This window comes from Typopeltis vanoorti, chromosome 12 (genome assembly GCF_054136105.1).
Source record: "Typopeltis vanoorti isolate ZY-2024b chromosome 12, IOZ_Tvanoo_1.0, whole genome shotgun sequence".
Lineage (NCBI taxonomy): Eukaryota > Metazoa > Arthropoda > Arachnida > Uropygi > Thelyphonidae > Typopeltis > Typopeltis vanoorti.
Window position 1 is genome coordinate 71,193,062 of NC_143560.1, and position 22,771 is coordinate 71,215,832.

Below are 22,771 nucleotides of genomic sequence, written 5' to 3' on the forward strand. Positions count from 1 at the left end.
TAATGTTTAAAAATTCTTGCTGTAGTTGTTAGGGTATAGAGTATATAATGTGAGCATGTTGCAATAAAGTTTTGATAATTCCAATCTTCTGAGAGGGATTGTGAGTAGATTGCTTTTGAATGTACCATCCAGTGAAGGTAGGCTTTCGATAAACACAAGTAATTAGTTCAACTGATCATGAGTGGAAGGGTAGAATGTCTAATAAGGATAATTTCTTTTTATATTTTAATAGTGAAATTAATTTGTAGATATAGACTTGGGGACACCCAAATCTCTATTAAATCAGGCAAGAAACTTTGAACTCTTTACGAACTCTTTAAGAAGTATCCTGGAATCTGTATTTGTTGTTCTTGTAGAAAGACTTAACAAATTAACTTAATTTCGCTATGGAAATAGAAAAGAAAAATTATCCTTCTTAGACATCCTGCTGTCTTGTTCATTGTCAGGTGAACTAATTACTTTCATTTATCGAAAGCCTATCTTCACTGGATGCCGCATTCAATAGCAATTTGCTCACCATTCCTTTCGAAGACTGGAATTATTAAAACTATTACAACATGCTCATGTTATATGCTCTACGTCCAACAGCTACAGAAAGAATTTTTAAACATCAAATGGTATATGAAACTTAATGACTTTTCAGAGTGGACTATACAGCCTCTTTTTGATTCCTATATTCCTATGGCCACATGGCCCAGATAACAAAGAAACAGTATCTAGAGTCCCTATCCCATACATTTCTAGCATCTCAAAAGTAATTTCTAGAATTATTAAGTACAATCTAGCGGCTACATTTATTCCAGTCAAAACTTTCATCATGGTCATTATCATCTAAAGATAAACATTCTACTCTTGGTCTTCCTGGTATGTACCATCTTGCTTGTGATTATCACCTTTCTTACTTTGGACACACTTGAACATTCAGTGGAGAAAAGAATACAAGAACACCAATCTTATCTCATCAGTAGGAAATCTGAGAAATCGAATTCTGGCAAAACATGGAATATACAGCCCACAGTATCCTATGATCTGAAACACACTTACTCCATCATTGTTGCTATAAATTTCACTATTTATTTAAAGTAAACAGTAAAGTCTTATTTCATTGTCTGAATTTGAATTGGAATAAGTATATCTCACTATCAAAGATGTGGGAGAGTCTTATTTGAATTACCCATCATTAAAGTTTTAATTAATAATACAGATAATTTATAACTAATAATGCATTTCCTCAGTTATGCCTCTGCATTCTTTCATGTATGACATCATGTGGCTTTCACTATTTCAAATCAATATGTTATTTGTGTTCTACTTTGTATTCAACTACCTTTTACCACTGTTGATGGCATGTAATTTTCAAGTCTAAATATATGGCCATTGAATAAATATTATTCACTCCTTTGTGTTATGTAAATTGAAGAAACCATATGGCAAAAGTATCTCAAAATGAACCATTAGGGTGTAATGTACTTTATTATGCTCTGTGCAAATTATTCATGCAAATTCTCTATGCAGATTTATGCAGTAATGTTATATTGATGCATAGATATGCAGTTTTCATGGATTATTTCTTTACACACACACACACACACACAGTTGACCCTTGAACAATGTAGGGGTTAGGGGTGCAGACCCCCCCTGTGTTGTTCAAAAATCCATGTATAATTTTTGACTCTCCAAAAACTACCAATAGCCTATTGTTGACTGGAAGCTTTACCAATAACATAAACAGTTGATTAACACATATTTTGTATGGTATGTATGTATTAAATAATATATTCTTATAATAAAGTAAGCTAGAGAAAAGAAAATGTTATTAAAGAAAATCATAAGGAAGTGAAAATACATTTACAATACTGTACCATATTTATCGATACCATTGATATGGTATAGATGATATCTATACCGTATCGATCATTGTTGATTGAATGTGGAGTTGTAGAGTAGGTTCCCCCTCCCTCCCTCGATGAGTCCTTGGACTCCCTGGAGGTGTCAAATAATAATAATAAGTTTATGTCGTCTGTTTACAAAATGAATCGTACATCTATCAGGACCTACATCAATATTGTCTTAATAGATGCAAAACACTGTAGATGTTATGTGTATTACTAATACTAGACATCAAAAAAATGAAAAGATAATGTGAAAAAGAAATTTATATTTATTTACAGGTATAACAATTCATGCATTGTAATGAAGCAGCAGCAATATGATTGCTTTATGGTAGCCTAATGCAATCGATACAATCGCTTTGCAGTAGTCTAGCCTATACACTAATGAATGAATCATTATAAAATTTTTATTTTGTGCTAATTAATTAATTTAACTAATTAATAACAGTTAATTTTATGCAGTTATAATTTAATGCTGCATCTTTAAATTTGTTTACATTTTTCTCGACTGTGAATGATGCCATGTATGGTCTGTAACTGTGTGCAAGTTTTGATAAATTTCAACTTTTCACAATAGATTTATGTATATTTTATGGTAGTAAATGATAGAATAGACTACTATTTACATGTATTTTATGCATTCATGACATACCTAACTTTTTCTTAATTTTTTTGATATTTCTAGGCTATGCAGTTCGTCTGCAAGATTTTTAAATTGTTGCAAATCTCCAAAAATATTTCCAATATATTTATTCAAAAAAAATGGATATAAGTGAATCCATGCAGTTCAAAATTGCCATGTGTGAACTGTGGTCAACTGTATATACATACAAAGCAAAGTCTGTTTTCGATGTTTGCTTTTAACTCGAAAACCGATTGACCAATTTTGATGATTTCTTCACCAAATAGATAGAGGATGTTCCAAAGATGGTTTATGAGCATTTTCATTGATATACACCCCTAGATCGTGGAGCAGTGATTAATTTTTTTTACCTCCCTCAACAATATCTGGCCACTATTTTGTGGCCATTTTTTAGATATTATTAAATTCTGTTGTTAGATATTGTGATATTACCTGTGGACAGATATTGTTAAATTTTTTAGATATTGTTAAAATAGTGATAGATGATAAAATATTAGAACAAGTAAATACTTTCAGATACGTGGGATGTGATCTATCATACGAAGAAGAAAATATTAGGACACTTAAATATTAGGAAAATTGTCTGAACTGCAGGCGAACTGTTGTGCAGTATCTATCTATCTATTAAGAAAACAGAAAAGTCACCTAGAGATATCCTCGCACCTCAAAATGACTGCATGTCAATAATGAACGAGTTGGTTCTTAATAGGGTTAATTGATCTGTTAGTGTTTACAAATCAGTAGATACTCCTGTGGATGTAGATGATACAGTTCATTTTCCCATGAAATTTTTAAATTCGCTTAATCCACCTGGATTGCTGCCTGGACATGAAATTAAATTGAAAATAGGTGTTCCTATTATGTTGCTCTGAAATTTGGTCCCCCCCCCAAAATCTTTGCAGTGGAGCTAGACTTCAAGTAAAATTGTTGAAACCGAATATTATAGAAGCTGTTATATTTACAGGTCCTGGTATCAGAGAAATTGTTGTCATTCCTTGGATACCCCTCATTCCTTCAGACTATTAGATTCAGACTAGTCAGATTCCTTCAGACTATTTGCATTCAGTTGGTTACAATTTCCACTAAGAGTTTGCTTTGCAATGATGATTAATAAAGCCCAAGGACAGATCCTTAGATATGTAGGTTTAGATTTAAGAGGTGAATATTTTGGACATGGGCAGTTATATATAGCATGTTCTCGAGTTAGCAGTCCTGAGAATTTAATTATTTTTTTGAGGATGGAGAAACTTAATGTTTACAAAGAAGTGTTATAATGTTCACAATTCTATACCATGACGAAATTACCGGCACGAAATACTTGAGTACCCTGAAGTAAGCCGCTGGCAGTATAAGTTCACTTCAGTGAAGCGGGAGGTCTCGCCTGAATTGCATGTGAGAATTCTATTAATATCCCAGGCTGTCCAGAGCATATGTATATGATGTACAGTCAAAGAAATCATTCACTGCTTTATGTTCCCCTCCTCATGCTCCACAATTAAGTTATATGTATTTTCTGACAAATTTGCATACCCTGTAGAATGAAAAACCCTTGTCTTTTCCATACAAGTCCAACTACTGAGCTTTAAGTGAAAAGTAACTTCTTCACATCATTGATGCTACCCAGCCCTTTCCACCTAATGGATAAACATTCATCCTTGTGAGTTATGGAAGCTTTGTTTGCTATATTGAGTGAATTTACTATAACATTGTTTTCTGTAGTGAGTTCTTGCTATATTTAACATAGGATTAGTGGGCGTTTTCTTTTTTGGGGGTGGGTGAGAATTAAGCTTTTATCCTCACAAAACAGATAAATTGACTTGAGAATTTGAGATTTAACACATCTGATATACTCAACTCATAAAATTAATTGTTTGAAAGAATTTTTTTTCTAAATGACAGCAGTCTAGAATGAATTTCATTATATAAAGTAATTTTGGGAAACTTTTTCATTTAAGACCTCTCATAGTTATTTAGAAATCATGTTTATATATATATATATATATATATATGTATGTATATATATATATATGTATGTATAAATCTTTGTGCTTGTGTATTTTTTATGTAATTGGTAATTATAAAATCATAGTTTTGATTAAGAGTTATTTTGGTAGACTTTCAATTTTCCACCTTATGCTTTATATTAATGATTCTTTTGCAATTTTTTATCAATCCATAATTTAGCATTTTCTGATGAATTACCTCCAATATTTCATGGAGAGCCAATTGTTGATAGGCGTAGTACTTTCCAAGCTCATCTTTCTACAGTAGTTACAGTTGATCAGGTATATTTGCAGTTTTTAATCTGCTAACGTTATTTTTTCTTTTGTATAGCTATAAGAAGTTGTAATTAAATTCATAGTTTCATGACTAATGCACATATACAAAAATCAGAACACTACAGAATATATCAGCAACATTTTGAGGGAGTACTAGTACAATAAAGTGGTCAGCCGACATGAAGCAGTGAAAAAAATTTATTATTAAGAGAAGAGCCTTTTTTGTTTGTATATCTTTACTAATACCGGTTTTTAAGTTGGTACTATTGAGTTTTGCTGTTTTTTTTTTTTTTTGTATGGTTTTGGTAAATTTACTGTCCTGTATCCAATTGTGTTTGTATCCATCATGGTGGATGCCAGATCTAGCACATTGTTGTCCAGCCAACCACCATTTACAGACTACATTATTCATAGCATAGTCAAGGATTTCCTAGTATACTATGCATATGGTGTGTATTCTTCTTGTAGGTTAAAAACATGGAAAGTGAGGAACAGAAATGTGTATGTGTGCTTCGGTGTATGTAATAGGAAGCACTGGACAACTCTCATGCTTCAACAGCAGCAGAGATAGTGTTTTGGAAACAGGTGAGTAGCAATTTGTAGATACCAGTAGCATATTAAAAGTTGAGGAGAATTTGAAAGAATTGTCTATGGATTTGACTTTGATCAATGTGGCAGAGGGAGATGTTTTGCAAGTGAATGCTAAGTGAAAGCAGGATTTGCAAAGAGAAAAAAAGAAATGGAACTGCTGAGAAAGCAGATATAAAGCAAGAAGACTGAGATGAGGAGGGTGAATGAAGAGATTGAGACTAGAGAGGTTAGCTAGTGCAAGGAGAATGAGAGTAGGTGTAAGAACATGGGAGAGAGAGACAGGAACAAGAGGAAATTGGAGAAAGTTGAGAAAGTCAAGGTCATCACATCATCATCATCTGTGGCTCTGAATGCTTGTGGGAATGTACTCTGTAAGTAATAAGCATTAAATGCAGAAATGACTCCCTGGTCCATTGGTTGTAGTAACGATGTAGTGTTGGGTGGTAAAAGTACGACCTTTACATTAGGGTGAAGGTCATCTAAAGATGTTGGATGTCCAGGAGCATTGTCCAGCGCAAGTAGAATTTTAAAAGGAATTTTCTTTTAAGAACAACAATGTTCCACAGCAGGAATAAAACAGTTCATGAAACAATTTTCAAACATGGAAAGGGTGATTCAAGCCCTTAAACGTGACTTCAAAATAACAGGAAGAGCTGCTTTAATAATGCGGTGAAGTGCAGGTTTGTTTAAATGCACAAAAGAAACTAGTTCCCGAATTATTAATTTAATTATTAATTATTCTTATGGGGAACCTTGGAAGCTTTTTTGTAAGTACAGAATGTCATAAGTTGGGTCATCCGAGGGCCGCCTGTACTGGTAAATGTATTGGAAAAGTTGATCGCAGGAAGAATTCAAGAAAGGGTGTATAGGAATATGATATTCTCTAAGAGTAAGTCTTGTCTTAACTTTCTCACTTTCTATAATAAATTGATAGCTGAGCTGGATAAAAGAATGGAGGAGTAGAGTGCTGCATGAGCCACTGCTATTTAATTTGTACATTACTGATAATAGGAAATCACTCTAGTATAATTGTTGTTTAGTTAATATAGAAAAGTATGAGAATTGAGCACTTTAGGATGAATTGATAAACTGTATACAACATTGACAGAACTGACCTACAGGAAATTGATGAGGCTAAGGATGAGTTGAAATTCAATGAGCATATTGCAAAAGTGGACAAAATAATTCATACAGTCACTCTTGGATGTTAAAGGTATTGATATCAGAGATAAGCTGGTTAGCATCCTCTTTATAAAGAGGATGCATTGACATAGTAACATGAACTACTGTGCACAGATTTGGTCACCTAGGTCTCCTGGATATGAGGAAGTGGCAGAGAAGATCCAAAGACAACTGAACAAGAATTTCTTTTCGGGAATTCTCATATCTTTAGTCTCTATACTTCATTTAACTGTAATTTGCATTGAATAATTTCTCTTATTTGATATAAATTTATTCAGTGACTTCCTCACCATATACAAGATTTGTGTGTCATGTTTTCAATTTCCAAATTTAATTTCCTATCTTTATTAAAAATTGTGCCTTAAATAACCAAAATGTTTATCTTTAGGTTATCCCAAATATGATACAAGTTATTTAATTTTGTTAAAGAGCATTGAAGACCTGCAGTGGATTCATTTAGGGGATTTGTTATCAGTATAAAATAAAGAGCTGAGTTTAATATTAACTTTGCTATCAGATTTAATGCTCACTTTAATTCATGTGCATTCCATTTAGCTAACGAATAACAGCAGATCTTTCACCCCATTTAACATCAAACCATTTTCCTAATTTTTTTTTTTATAAGTGCTGACTTACAACACTTATGATACCATTGTTGTAATTAAAAACATTACTCATGACCAACGTTAGGTTTGAACTCAGCTATTCTTACTCGAGTTTCTTTTCCACACTTTAAGCCTATTCTCAGGTATGTTTGCATAAAGCTTACTTGGAAAACACTCAATAGGGATTCTTTGGTAATTCTTGCATTTAATGTTATTTTCCATTTTATAAGATTCGTGACTGAGATTTGGAATTTAATCATCTTACCAAACCTTCTGAATTATGCACTGTAGCCAATGTAAAACTTTTATATCTTCATATTTCAGCATTTCTGATAGCTTCTTTTCCACATTTTCAGGTTATTATTATTACCCCAAGACCCCATGGAGTCAAAGACTCATCTTAGAGGTCCTTTTATCATACACACAGCTCATGATACTGTGCCTTAAACACACTCACTCCCCTGCTCGCACCCTCCTTATACAGCTTCCAGGGATGACCTCTGGTTCTCCCCTGATCTCCCACCATTTGCTGTAAAATCTCTCCAACACTGATCCTATAACAACCCCTTCCAACTTGTAGGTCTCTCTCATGTCTCCCCTCTTCCTCCTATCTACTAGACTCTGTAAATTGCATCTTCTCAAACTTTCCTCATATTTGACATTCCAGGTGTCAGAAACTACCTTAGTCAGTCACCTCTGGATCCTTTCCAACATCTCTTTGACCTTTGATGACCATATCTGTGCACAGTAGCTCATGTGTGGCCTAATCAATCTTCTCTACTCTTCGTAGATCGTCCCAACTTTACATTATCTGTAAACAACTGAATATCTCCATCCAAATCTTCGCCAATATCATTAACATTACAAGTTAAACAGTAATGGCCCTAAAACAGACCCCTGAGGTACACCACAAGTGACTTTCCTCTTCCAGGATATTGCTCCCCCATACACAACTTGCTGATACCTGTCAGATAGCCAGTCTCCAATCCAATGCACTAATCTAATATCATCCTCATCCACTCTAGTTTGACTATCAACTTATCATGCAGTAATTAATCCATCAAAAGCCTTTGCAAAATCTAAGCATATCACAGTGTATCCCTCTCCTCTGTCCAAGGAAGCCATCACCTCATTGTAATAAGTAAGTAGATTACTAAAACATGAGCAAATCCATGCTGCCCATCAAAGATAATACCATTGTTGTCAACCAAATTCTGGATCCTAGTTCTCACTAACTTCTCCAACAACTTAACCACAACACCTGACACACAGATAGGCCTATAATGTGATGCTTGAGTTCTATCAACTCCCTTATGAAGTGGCACAATCTTGCTCTCCTTCCACTCCTTTGGAACTTGACCCAGTGCAAGACTCATATTAAAAAAAAAAAATGTCAAGGCAGATGTCAACTCCCTGGCACATTCCTTCAGAATACATGGTGATATATTATCAAGTCCCACAGCCTTATTAACATCAAGTTTGCTCAACTCCCCATACACCTCTTGCTCACTTACAGTCAGTATCTCCTCTCCATCATCAGCTGCTCTCAATCTCACCATGAAGTCACATTCACAAGAATGAAAGACCTTTATTAACTGCTCATTAGGTATCTCCACTATATCTTTTGCAACAGCTGTCTTTATACCATTTTCTCCAATCAGTGTCATCCTTCCATAATCATTCTTTCTTTTGCTGGCTACATATTGAAAGAACTCCCTAGGATTCTTTTTGGCTTCATTAGCTAACTACTGCTCATACCTCACTTTTGCTACCCTTACGAACCAAGTCACCTGCCTTGCCTGGTCTTTGTAAACCTCACGGAATTGATTATTACCACTTCTCTTATGCTGCCTCCATAATGTCTTTTTTCTCTGTATTGCATGCTTAATCTCTTTATTCGTCCATTTCACACTTGCCTTTCTGACTTTCTCTTTAACTTTCTGACCCTTGGAATACATTTAGACATTGCTTCTACTAGATAGTTTTTGAAAATTCCCTAAGCTGCATTGATCTCTTTTCCAGCTAACTCCTCATTCCATGCTACACCTGCCAGCTGTCTCCTGAGCTCTTCATAATCACCACCACATAGTTCCACATATATCCTTTTCTCACAGAGGTCTTCATACTCCTGGCAACCACCTAGGTAATCACTTCATGGTTACTCTCACCAACTGGAGGGTGATTGGACACCTCATTTATAATTACATCCTCTGATGAGATGATCAAATCCAAGACCCTCAATCCTCATGCACCCTCTATTACATATTGTCTGAGGTAGTTGCCCCTCAAAAACTCAAGGAACTCGTTTTTTTTTTTTTTTACTTTCAGTCGCTATCTCATCTTCCCAGTCTTTATTGCCATGATTGAAATCACCCATAATGATCATCCTTTTCTTATTTGCATGGCTAATTTGATTATACATTTCATAGTCACTACCATCCACATTACCAGGTTTATAACAACACCCAACCAAGTATTTCATTCTCTTCACCCCTATCTCACACCATACTGCCTCAAAACCACTGGGACTATTTCCCTCTTGCATCTGTACCTTGTATTGACATAACTCTTTCTCTATCATCAATAGCACCCCCCTCCCTTTTTACCCTTTCTATCTTCACGAAACACATCATAACCTTCCATCTCTATTCCTGTCAGGATGTCATCCGACCATGTCTCACTTATTCCAACAATTTTTGGGCGAACAGATTCAATTAATGCAACCATTTCATTTGCCTTGTTTTTTACACTTCTAGGATTTGTATACAAGCACAGCAGCTCATTCCTGGATCTATAGCCAGCCTGCTTGGCCGAGTGTTTAGCGTATATGCTCTCCATCCAAAAGGCTTTGGGTTCGAATCCCACCATGGGCATGGATGTTTGTGATTGTCTGTGAAAATGTGGTGATAGGCAGTAGATGGCGTGGGCATGGTTGCTGTTCATTGTAGTTAGTGGATTGAGTGTTGGAGACAGAATTGTAGAGCAAATGCCCTCACTCAATGACTATGGACTCCCTGGAGGTGTCACAATAATAATCATATATCTAGTTCCCTTCATATTTATGAATTTAGGGACACAAAACACACGTGTTGAAAAGATTATTTTACTGATTAATAATAAAAGGGAGTAGCATGAGTATAGAGAATGAGAGAATGGATGTGCAAGATGGACAGGGAAATGAGGAGGATCTAGTTCCACTGATACTACTCATTCGATGTGATTTCTCCATGCTCAACTCAAGCCATTTCCCTTTCTCCTTATTTTTAGAACCCTCTTGAAATCCAACTGTTTTCTCTTGATCCCAGGTCATCCCCTTCCTTTCCTGTCTACGCATGCATTCACATCCTCTTGAAGCATCCACCTTTCTTACGCTATGTTCCCCTGTCCACCCTGATCCTTCCCATTTCCCTGTCCGTCTTGCGCACCCATTCTCTCATTCTCTATACTCATGCTACTCCCTTCATTCATAACCACCTCTTCAATCTCTTCTGCCTTTCTGTCCCACTCTTCCACATCACTTCCCATTTGATCAGATTCATTCTCTGCACTCACTTATCTACCTTCCAGCAGCAGTCTCTTTAAGCGACTTACACCAAAACCACTCAAATGCAGTCCATCACTCTTATACAGTTCACTTTGTCCTTCAAACTCATTCCACACATTAACAAACATTGCACTCCTTTCTCCTCACACATTCCTGATAACACCATTCATAATCCTTGCTCTCCGACTCATCTCACCACTGTTACATCCTAAATGAAGCACTTTATTAAAGAAACAATTCATTCAGGATTTAACAAGTCGGAAAAATCAGCTGAGAGAAAAAACTTGTACTCGAGCAGAAGAAATAAATTACTAACTGTAAATAGAAATAGAATTACCTCCTTTTAGTAGAATTGTAATACCATGTAAAGAACTTCGTGTATAAATTAGTGTTATATGAAATGCATCATGTATACAATGAATGGGTAAATTAGATGTAAACATTAGTCCAAAGGTCACGGGCGGGCCTGAGGCATTGGCAATCTCGGAAAGCGACGCACGTTCGTTTCCTGGAAGACGCTGGTAGCGATCCCACGATATGTCGAAGTTCCCGCAGACGAAGTGAGTAGCGGGTGGGAAAAAGATCACAGAAAGTAAGAGGGCGCTATCGCGGCTAGTAACAGGGTGCTAAAAAGGGGGGAAGTGAAGGGAGAATAAAAAGGGTTTGCACCCCTTTCTCAAGGCTATTTTGCTGGATGATGATTCGACTTCTCTCGTGGACTGGTAGTTCCTGATGGTGTTTCTTGGTGATAGTTCGATATTGGAAGGTGCGCCTTTCCCTTCGATGTCTGAATTTCTGCTGGTACTAAAGCATGAGATGTTGGCATATGCTGCTTTCGCTGAAAGTTCCAACGGAATAATATCGCGGATGTATATTATGAACCGGCAGCTAGAAACGAGGATGGCCCAAAACAGATCTAGAATAGATGAGGGAAAAACGCTAGGTGTAGAGCATAGTTTAATCTGATGACCATAGTGACCCACCACGTGGATGTAGGCTTATGGAAGCATTGAAAGGTAATTCAAACAAAGAAGGACAGTTCAGACGGACCTGGAGATCCTGCCCCAAGAAATGGTAAAGTACAGATTTTGTTGTATAATTACCCAGTCGGTAAAAGGGAAAGATCATTATAATGTAATAATCGAGTATGGACAGTATTTAAGAACTTTAAGTGATTATTTAGCAGTGGCTAATGTCCATAAGACAAATTGTTTGGAATGATTATAGATGATTGTGACTAGTTTAATATGCAAACTAACATAGTAGGTAGAATATTGATTAGAAGTGTATAATGTGTATATTATGTGTGTTAAATCTCTAACTCAAAAGAAGGATTTATTGTTCATGCATTAGAGTATTAATCAGTTTGATTTAGCATGTCATTGAACTAATTGAAGTCAGATTGGTCTAAGTGTATATTATGTCTTTAGATTCCAATAAATATGTTTTTTTCTTCTATACCTGAGTTTTGCCTGTGATATGAACCAAAACTACCACTCATTAATCTGAATCATAGCGGGGGGTGGGGGGAATTGAAAGAAAGGTATAACATGTTGTTATAGAGGTTACGACTGCAAACCAGAATTTGCTTAGCCATAGTAAAGCGTTTAGTTTATGAGTTTTAAGCACTAAATTTATTCACCTATGTGCACCAAAAGTCTGGAAAAGTCTCCCTGAATAAGAGTCCCCTATATTCTAAGATATTGGCTGGCGCAGCTTTAAAAAATAAATTTGTCAATATCTGAAGAGGAGACGGCCCCAGAAAGAAATTAGAGGATTCGTTTCTTTTAGTAGCAAGGAATGACCTTTAACAGTCAGGGTAAGCACGTGAGTATAATTAGGAACCGGCTAGAGATATAGAATTTGCTTTCCTTATAGATTGAACATGTAAGAAGTAATACAGATATTAGAGTCAGGGAAATTTTTTAAGTCTTGTAGTTATTGTAGAGAGGTAAATTCATAAAACTAAAGGAAGAGCAAATATTTAACACCACTGTCATACCTAGGCAACATGCTTACCACCTGTTTTTGATGAGGTTTTTGATTACTTTTTTTTTTCTACCTTAACCTATTTTCTACCCAGTGTTCACACTGGGTAGAAAATAGGTTAAGGTAGAAATATATATATATATATATATATATACACACATGATGATTTGTTGTATTAACTCGGAATTGGGATATGTTCATACTTTTTTGTACTGACTGAGATCCGAGAATTAGAACAAACAATTAAATTTATTAATTCCACAACGTGTTTGATCAGAGCTGCCAACTTCTTCAGGTTTGAGAGAACATAGAAAGCCAATAAAAAACACTATAAAGAAACATTGAGTCACTATAAAACTATAAATTCGACTATAAACCACAGTTAACTTTGAACTGGAGCTACAGTCTGAGTTAAAGTTCTATTGTTAGACACCTGTGCACGTGTGGCTTCATGAGTGTGCCAATATCTGACAGCAGATCTGAATGAGTCTGCTAAATTGTAGCTGAAGTTACTGTTTATATGGAGAGGGTCCATGACAATTTCTTTAGACTTGACTATGTTGCGTTCTACCTTGTCGTGGCATATGTTAAGGTTTGAAGTTGTTGTCCAGTTTATCTCATGTTGGCGGCCTTCATTATTTGTGTTTACTGAAAACAGGACATGGCTTGACACACTTTTTTAAATCACTTAAACAACTTCCACCAAGACATCAAATGAACCATGCAGATTGAAGAAAATGGATCTCTACCTTTTCTGGACATAAAACTTACTAAGACATCTGACTCCATAAAAATCTCAATCTTTAGAAAACCTACGCACACAGACCGATACCTGCATGCATCCTCACATCACTATCCAGCACAGAAGATGGGTATCATCTCAACTCTAGCGCATCGTGCCAGATCAGTACCGTCAGATGAAGAACTAAAAAATGAACTACAACATCTTAAATATGATGTATTTGTTCAAAACTATCAATAAACAACTATACTGCCATCAACGAAACAACATAGAAACACAAGATGACCCCAAAGGTTATATCTCCCTGCCATACATCAGCACACTCTCCAAGAAACTAAGAAGAATTTTGGGAACGTTTAACATAAAAATGTGCTTCTCTATTCTTCCCAAACTAAGATCAAGTTTAAGCAAATACAAACAAGCTCACAACCATCTACAATTCCCAGGTGTGTACAAAATCACATGTGACTGCGGAAAACCATACTATGGCCAAACAGAAAAATCCATCCTCCTACGTCTCGAAGAACACCGAAGAGACATTGCTTACAAAAGAACCAGAGCTAGTGCCCTCTCAAGCCATGTCCTGTTTTCAGTAAACACAAATAATGAAGGCCACCAACATGAGATAAACTGGACAACAACTTCAAATCTTCACATATGCCTCAACGAGGTAGAACGCTGCATAGCTGAGTCTCAAGAAATTGTCATGGACCCTCTCCATATAAACAGTAACCTCAGCTACAATTTACCAGACTCATTCAGCTCTGCTGTCAGATATTGGAGCACTCATGAAGCCACACGCACACAGGTGTCTAACAATAGAACTTTAACTCGGACTGTAGCTCCAGTTCAAAGTTAACTGTGGTTTATAGTCGAATTTATAGTTTTATAGTGACTCATTGTTTCTTTATAGTGTTTTTTATTGGCTTTCTATGTTCTCTCACGCCTGAAGAAGTCAGCCACTCCGATGAAACATGTTGCGTAATTAATAAATTTAATTGTTTGTTCTAATTCTCGGATCTCAGTCAGTACAAAAAAGTATGAATATATATATATAAAATGCCCACCCACACACACACACAATCTTTATTTACTTTACATATATCGTTTGCATTCTGCATTATTAATAAGCATTACCACATTTTCTGCAACTAAAAATTTGTAAGGGGATGTTAGGGCAAATGTATTTAATTAGATTACTGTGTTTGGGCTATAATAAAACTTTTGCGTGCTTGCTTGCTTGCTTGTTTTGGTGTGTGTGTGTGTGTGTGTGTTAGGAGTATGTAGGGTCATAATGTCTCTACACTAAATATAATACACAGGATATAAATATTTGTGTGTACTTTATTTAATGATACGGTGAAGCTACTTGTTCTTCTTGTGCTGCAGTATGATCTGTTGAATAGTTGTGTCGAGTAAAAATTCAACATTTTCTTAAATAAAAATGAATCCTATGTATTATAACAAGAGAACTGTGTCTGTTGATCTCCAACAAAATACTTATGTGGGATAACTATTACTGATAAGATAGAAGAGTTACTGACACACACGTGCACGCACATGCACATACACACAAAGTGATCAAGGTAGAATTTGTGAATAGGTGGATCCAATGATGATTGGAAATTATGTATACATTGCTATGTAAATAATGTATACTGATCATTAATGAATAAAAGAAAATTCTTAGAAAACAAAGTGAAATAGAAATAAGTAACAAATATAACAAATTGTACAAGACGAGTTGCTGCTCTGTCCAACCCATGTATTCTTGTCATGATTAAGCGAATCATCTGATCAACATTATTAATTTGTTGGTATTATGTCTTCTCTATAGTTATTTACTGAGTTGCCATTGTATACAACTGCTGTTTATTATTAGTTTGATTAGTTAGTTATTTATATTTTACAAATATAAATCTCTCCCTCTCCTCATTTTTTTAAAATTATGCTCATCATAATGGCAACATGCATGTCTAGATTTCATAGGATCACACATAATTTGCCCCACCCCATCAACTTGTTGAATACATAAATAATGCAGTTGTAAATTATAAATAATTCAGATTCATATGCCAGTAATGAAATGATTTCTGTTTACACCTGTTCTTTCTTGCTCTTATATTTGCCATTCTCATATGGCTCAATAATGTTGGTTCACATAATTGTGTCTTTTAGTACTTCAAATATACTAACCAAATATGGCATTGACCTTAATTATTATCTTCTAATATATCCTGAAACAACTCCCCCCCATGATAGCACTCTCCATTCATCCTACTCCTTTGACAAACCATGTAGTTACCAGGCATCCTTAACATCAAGATCATCTGCAACCAATGCTTTAAGCAGTGATTTTACATCCTCCAATGGACAAGGATAACCTAGCCACCTTTGATGCTCCAAAACACTGTCCTGCCTTTTCTCTTGCAAAAGGGATCTCAGCTGACCTTCACTCCCTCAGTAATATACACCTTTCTAAACAGGATGAATTATCTCTCCTTAGACTGAAGTTCACCTTGAACCTCTCTTGGCACAAACACATCACATCAATAGCTTCCTCATCTTCCAAAATGTAGGCATTCTTTTCTGGTCAAGAAGCTATTTTACACCTACCCAGCCATTTTTTTTTTTTACACCTACCCAGCCATTTTTTTTTTTTTTTTTTTTTTTTGATGCTTTAGAAAAACCAACTGACACAATGAAAAAGGAAAAGTTGGTCCTTGTTGGGGATCTAAATAGCAGAGTAGGAAATGATTGTCAGACATACAAAAATATTTTGGAAAAATTTGGAGAAAAGACCAAAGCTAATAATAATGGCAAATACCTGTTGGATTTCTGCTCAGGACATGGACTGGTTATTACTAACATCATGTTCCAACATAAAAATGTGCACAAATTCACATGGAGAGAAGAAGCAAGGAATACGAAAAGTCTCATTGACTATGCTATTGTTGATAATGATGTTTTCTCCCTGGTGCAGGACACCAGAGTATATAGGGGATTTGAAATTGGAAGTGATCACTACTTAGTCTTGAGCAGGATAAAATTCAATTTCATATTGAAAAGAATAACATGTAAGAAAGTTTTAAAGCGAATAAAAGTTGAGCAGCTCTCAGATGTGAACTGTAGACTAAAATACACAAAGATTATTGAAGAAAAAATGAAAGAGTTTGAAAACAGGAACCAAACCTTGGAGATTCAGTGGCAAGCCTTGAAGAAAACCCTGATTGATTCAGCCAAAGAGGCATTTGGTGAGGGTGTCTGCAAGGATAGAAAAATCAGAACTCCATGGTGGACACAGGAAGTTAAAGAGGCAGTGAAGGAAAAGAAGAAAGCTTATCTAAAGTTCCTGGCAAATAAGTCAGTTTTTGCTCTTAGAGAATACAGAGGCAAATGTAAGAAAGTGAAACACTGTGTAAAACTACCTAAACAAAAGTCATGGGAGGACTTTGGCACGAACGTAGAAAATAAATATCAAGAAGGTGGTAAGATATTCTGGAGGTTGTTGAAGAAGCTTAGAAATGGAGGAAAGAGTGCTGTAAAAAGGAGTTAGAGATGATAAAGGTTACATGAAAACAGGAGAAAAAGATATCCTTGAAGTTTGGGGTAATTACTTCGAAAAATTGCTAAATGAAACAACCAGTGAGAGCACAGTGGTAAAAAACACTGACCAGGCATGCAGTCAGGAATACATATCCATACTTGAAGTAGAAAAAGCCATCAAAAGCCCTGAAATGCAGAAAGTCAGGAGTAGTAGATGATATTCGACCAGAAATGCTCAAGTATGGTGGTATAAAAGTCGTGCAGTGGCTGCACTGCATAGTTCAGAAGGCTTGGACAGAGGGACGAATACCTGATGATTGGAGTAGAGCTCTAATAGTACCCATATATAAAAAGGGAAATAAAACTGAATGTGAGAATTACAGAGGTATTTCCTTACTGAGTGTTCCTGGCAAGATCTATGCAAGTGTACTTGAGAAACGGTTGAGAAGAATTGTGGAAGAAAAGCTTGGTGAAGAACAAGCTGGATTCAGGCCAAATAGAGGCTGTCAGAATCAGATCTTCACTTTACGAGAAATAGTTGAGAAAGCATGGGAATATAAAAGAGATCTGTATTTAAGTTTTGTCTATCTGGAAAAGGCATATGACAAGGTGCCAAGAGAGAAGCTATTCAATACGCTACAGTTATATGGTGCCAATGGGGCATTATATCAAGCACTAGTTAGTCTTTATTTCAGTTGTAAGTCAGCAGTTAGAATTGAAGGAAATACAAGAGGATGGTTTAATGTTAAATCTGGTGTGAGACAAGGATGTGCATTATCCTCTTTGTTATTCATTATCTATATGGATCACATTATGAAGGAAAGTGGTATTAAACATGATATCAGAATTGGAGATGTTAATGTCAGCTCTTTGCTTTATGCAGATAATGTTATACTTATCAATAAATCCACTGAGTCTGCAAGATTCCTTGACGAAATTGAATAACTGTTGTAATAGATATTGTATGAATGTCAGCAATAAAAAGACAAAGACAATGAAAATAGGCAGAATCATTGAAAATGTCAACTGCATTGTGAACGGAGAACCTGTGGAACAAGTAAAACATTTCACCTACTAAGGGCGATTTTTAGTGAAGATGGTAAATTAAATATGGAAATAGACAACGGAATCAATAAAGCTGGTATAGTAGGAAGTCAATTGAATAAATTCATAGGAAATAAGAGAGAAATTGGTGGGAGCACTAAATTAGCTGTATACAAGACAGTGTTCAAACCAGTTTTAACTTTTTAACTTATGGATCTGAGAGCTAGGTCAGAAGAAATCACTTGACCAAAGACTAGAGACCGCAGATATGAGTCCTGTGAAAGATTAGCGGCATAAACAGATGGCGTCAATGGCAATATCATATTAAAAACGAGGATATTAGGAAAGAACTTGACATTCTCAGCATCCAGGAATGCATTAGCAGAGTTAATCTCAGGTGGTATGGTCAGTTAAACAGAATGGGCGAGGAAAGATTAGCAAAACAAGTGTTCTCTGCCAGGTTGGCAGGAAAACGACCCAGACAAAGACCAAGATATCGGTGGATGGATATGGTACAAAGTGCCTTAGACGATAGAAATATAAGATCTGATAATGTTGGAGGCTTGAGAAGTAACAGACTGATTTGGAGGAAAATTGTAGATAGGACGTTAATAATGATGTAAATTTTTCATGTAGTACTATCATATCCTGTATACCCCTTGAGGGTACATGTCAGGAATTTGATGATGATAATGATAAAATTTAAAATTTTAAAATAAAAAAATTCTTGATTCTGTCCAGAGAAGAGCAGTTTGACTCATAGATGACCCTTCCCTCACAGACTCACTTCAACCTTTATCTCACAGATGCAGCTTGTGTCCGATGTTTCAGCTGTGTCTCTTCTACAGGTACTTCCATTGTCACTGCTCCAGTGAATTTGCAAATATTATTCCTCCACCTACTGTTAGGTCTGTTAAAACAAGAGCAGCAGTTGTCCAACATCCCTTTACAGTGCAACTGCAAACTCATCTTACCTGCTTCTTCTCTTCCTCATTTATTCCTCATTTCTACCTCTGTGCTCTGAAACATCCTTCCCCATGATGCATTTCCCAACAATGGAAGTTGTTGGGAAATGCATCATGGGGCCTGTTGGGAAATCCTCCTTGTCCTGTAAACATCAACCACTTTCCTCATCGTAAAGTCACTGTTATCCTGATCTTGAGGAAACGGTATCGCCAGCAAACAATTGTGAGTATATGACATTGTTTCTAATATCAATTCTATAGCTCTACATGAATCATTCTGATGTGCCAGCACTGCATCAAGGTAAATCTTAAACATTAGTGACATTCCACATCCTTGTCTCAGACCATTAGATGTTACAAACTCAGTTGTTGGGATTCCTCCACACTTAACAGCTGCTCTCCACCTTCTATATATTCTCTTAATCAAACTGATGATTGACTCGCTCACATTCATCTTTTTCATTGAATCCCAGAGTCTGTGCTAATGGAAACTGAATCATAGGCCTTTTCAAGGTCTGCAAAAATCAAGTGCGTTTCCTGCCTTTTGGTAATTCTTTTTTCTATGATCTGTCTTATGATGAAAATATTATCAGTACAAGATTTTCCAGCAGTAAAGCCAGTCTGTTCTTCTGACATTCAAAAGGCAATATTCTTCTCTAACCTTGAAGTTATAATTTTACTTAACAACTTAGTCAAAGAGACCATACTAATGCCTCTGTAATTTGAAGGATCATTTTTATTACCCATTTTAAAGATGGGATATATATATATGATAATGACTACTTATTGGGAATTACATCTCCTTCTAGAACTTGATTGAACATTCTTGTTATTATTTTTATCAGCTGATTACCTCCATACTTCCACAATTCCATGGGTGCTCCTCCTTGGCCTGCTGCCTTCCCATTATATGACCTTGCCAAGGCATCTTGCATCTCACCTTCCAAAAATGGATCTACCTGCTTCTATACCCTCAAAGGAGGACCTTAAAATGACTTATTCAGGTTGCATAGATATTAACCTCACTGAATGTGATCCATGGTTTGATGTTCTCATGCACCTGATGGTTCTCCATGCCTGAGCTGACTTATTATATACTAATGAGTGATTACTCTCAGTACAAACTCTGTTCCAACATTCTTCTTTACATTTTCGTACATTTTTTTTTTTTTACTTTCCTCATAACAATGCAAGTTATTTCTACTCAAAAGCTGCTGTTGTAACACAAATGACTTTCAATAATATACACACACAATAAGTGCTACACACCATTCTCCCACTCTGAAAGAATGGAACTGATGCTCTCTCAAACAGATCACAGTAGTAGTAGCTGCAGCTTAAAATTATAATAGTGAAAGAAATCTTGTGTGATGACAAGCAGTCAAGTGATTTGTTTTTAATAATAACACTGAATCAAAAGCAAATTGTGCGACATCAGGATCTCTTTAGCCTCACAAAGAATTACATGAAATTTTAATGTTTTCCTTACAAACTTTGGTTAGAAATAAAGTTTTTTGCTGAAATCTATGTAATCTATATTAACTGAGTTTTATGCTGTGGCTTAGGAATATATTTTTAGACAGTATCTTTCTTAGAATTTCTTTTCTGACTTTTTCTGAGATATGTATTGTTAAAAGCTATTTGCTTCATTAATGTTTTGAAAAATTGTTATTAAAGTAAAACAAAATGTTTTCATTTTTTCATTATATCTTTGTATATATACACACACACACAGGTCAAACAAGTGATGGCTAGGCTAATGGAGAATCGTAAAATATCTGCTGCAACACATAACATATCTGCATACAGGTATGAGATAATTTCAATGTATATTTAATTTAAGAACCCATTTTTTTTCCCTGAATCTTTAATTATTATTTATTATTATTATTATTAACATATGACCTCCATGGAGTCAGAGACCCTTCTTGGGAATTACATACTATCACATGCAAAGCTTATCCAACCATGCCTTAAACTGATTCAGTGGGTCTACATTCGCAATACACTCAGACAATGCATTCCACTCACCAACCACTCTTCATGCAAAGAACCTTCTCCTCACACCTTTGCTCACACCTCCTTATCCAGTTTCCAGGGATGGCTTCTTGTTCTCTCCTCTTCCATTCTATTAAAAATTGCTTGCATGTTAACATGGTAATAACCCATGACCAGCTTATGTCTCAATCACATCCTCCTCTTGCTCCTCCTTTTTACAAGACTTTGTCATTGACATTCTTTCAATCTGTCCAAACCCTCCACATTCCAAAGACCATTTACCACAGTTACAGAGAAGTGAACTTCTCTGCACCCTTTCTAACATACCCTCATCACCATGAAAACCTGGTGACCAAATCTGTGCACAGTAATCCATATGAGGCTTGATAAGGCCTTATACAATTTAACCATAACTTTTTATTTCTTCACGTCAAGGTCCTCTGCATCATTGCCATTATCCGATGTGATGACTTCACACCTTCTGCAATGTGGCCCCTGATTTCAGATCCCTTGTTCACCACACCACTCCTAGATCTCTCATCTCCTCTACCTCCTTTAAAGTTTCTCCACCAGGTGTATACTTTGCATTCCATCATTGCTTACCAAATTTCAAAACCTTACACTTTGCAACATTAAACTATTAGTTCCACTTACCCTGTCCATTTATGCAAGGTATTTAAGTTTTCTTGTAAGGCCTCTGTGGGGCATCTGGGTAGAATAATGAGGAACATAAGTATAGAGGATATAGGAGAGTATGTCTTAATTGTGAGTGAGCAGGAGATATTTGAAGAAATAAATAACCTCGATGTCAATAAGGGTGATAGGATTTGATGACATATCACCACACATCTTAAGGGAATTGACATGCTTGTTTAATAAGAGTCTTACAGCAGCACAGGTTCTCAGGGAGTGGAAGGAGGGTAAAATATTTCCACCACATAAGGTGGTAATAAGGCTGTAGCTTCAAATTATAGGCCAATCTATATATCTGGAGTTGTAGTGAAAGCACTGGAAGGATTGCTGAGAAGTAGGATACAGGACTGGGTTGATAACAGCAGTATTCTCTGTGGTTATCAGCATGGGTTTTTAAAGGGAGATCATGTGTTACTAACTTATGTACTATAACAAGGTGACAAAGGACAGAGAAGATGTATATACAGTGGTGTACTTGGATTTTGCAAAAGCTTTTGATATACTGCCACATGACAAACTGTGGCAGTCTATCAAGATTGGGATTGGATAACAGACTTCTGAGTTGGATCAGTGATTGGCTGTCAGATAGGTATCAGAAAGTTGTATATGGGTGCAGTATCCCGAAAGAGGAAGGTCACTAGTGGTGTTATACAGGTGTCAGTTTTGGACCATTGTTGTTCAGTTAGTGTATTAATGATATTGAGATGGATTTAACTAGTGATATGCAGATGATGCAAGGGCAAAAAATGTGCAGAGTCAAGCAGAAGTTATGGCCTTACAGGAGGACTTGAATAGATTGCATGAATGGGCAGGTAAGTAGAACTATCAGTTAAGTTGCAAAGTGTAAGGTTTTGAAATTTGGTAAGCAACAATGGGATGCAAAGTACACTTGTGGGGAAACTTTAAAAAAAGTAGAAGAGATGAGAGATCTAGGAGTAATTATGGATAAGGAACTGAAATTCAGAGGCCACATTACATAAGTTGTGATGACTTCACATCAAATAATGACAGTGATGCAGAGGACCCTGACATGCAGAAATAGAGAGGTTATGATGTCA

General features: G+C 36.0%; 1 protein-coding gene across 4 annotated transcripts in view; it reads left to right on the top strand.

Moving 5' to 3' along the window:
• Positions 1 to 22,771, top strand: part of LOC150100873 (protein IMPACT-A-like) — a 172,672-nt gene that overhangs the window by 96,719 nt on the left and 53,182 nt on the right. For all 4 annotated transcript variants that reach the window (XR_016549170.1, XM_090401689.1, XM_090401688.1 and 1 more), the window contains exons 7-8: positions 4,720 to 4,820; positions 20,758 to 20,831. Coding sequence is in view for 3 of the 4 variants with exons in the window: in XM_090401689.1 (XP_090257815.1) it covers positions 4,720 to 4,820; positions 20,758 to 20,831 (175 nt within the window). In the remaining variant the exon portion in view is untranslated. The remainder of the gene's footprint in view (positions 1 to 4,719; positions 4,821 to 20,757; positions 20,832 to 22,771) is intronic.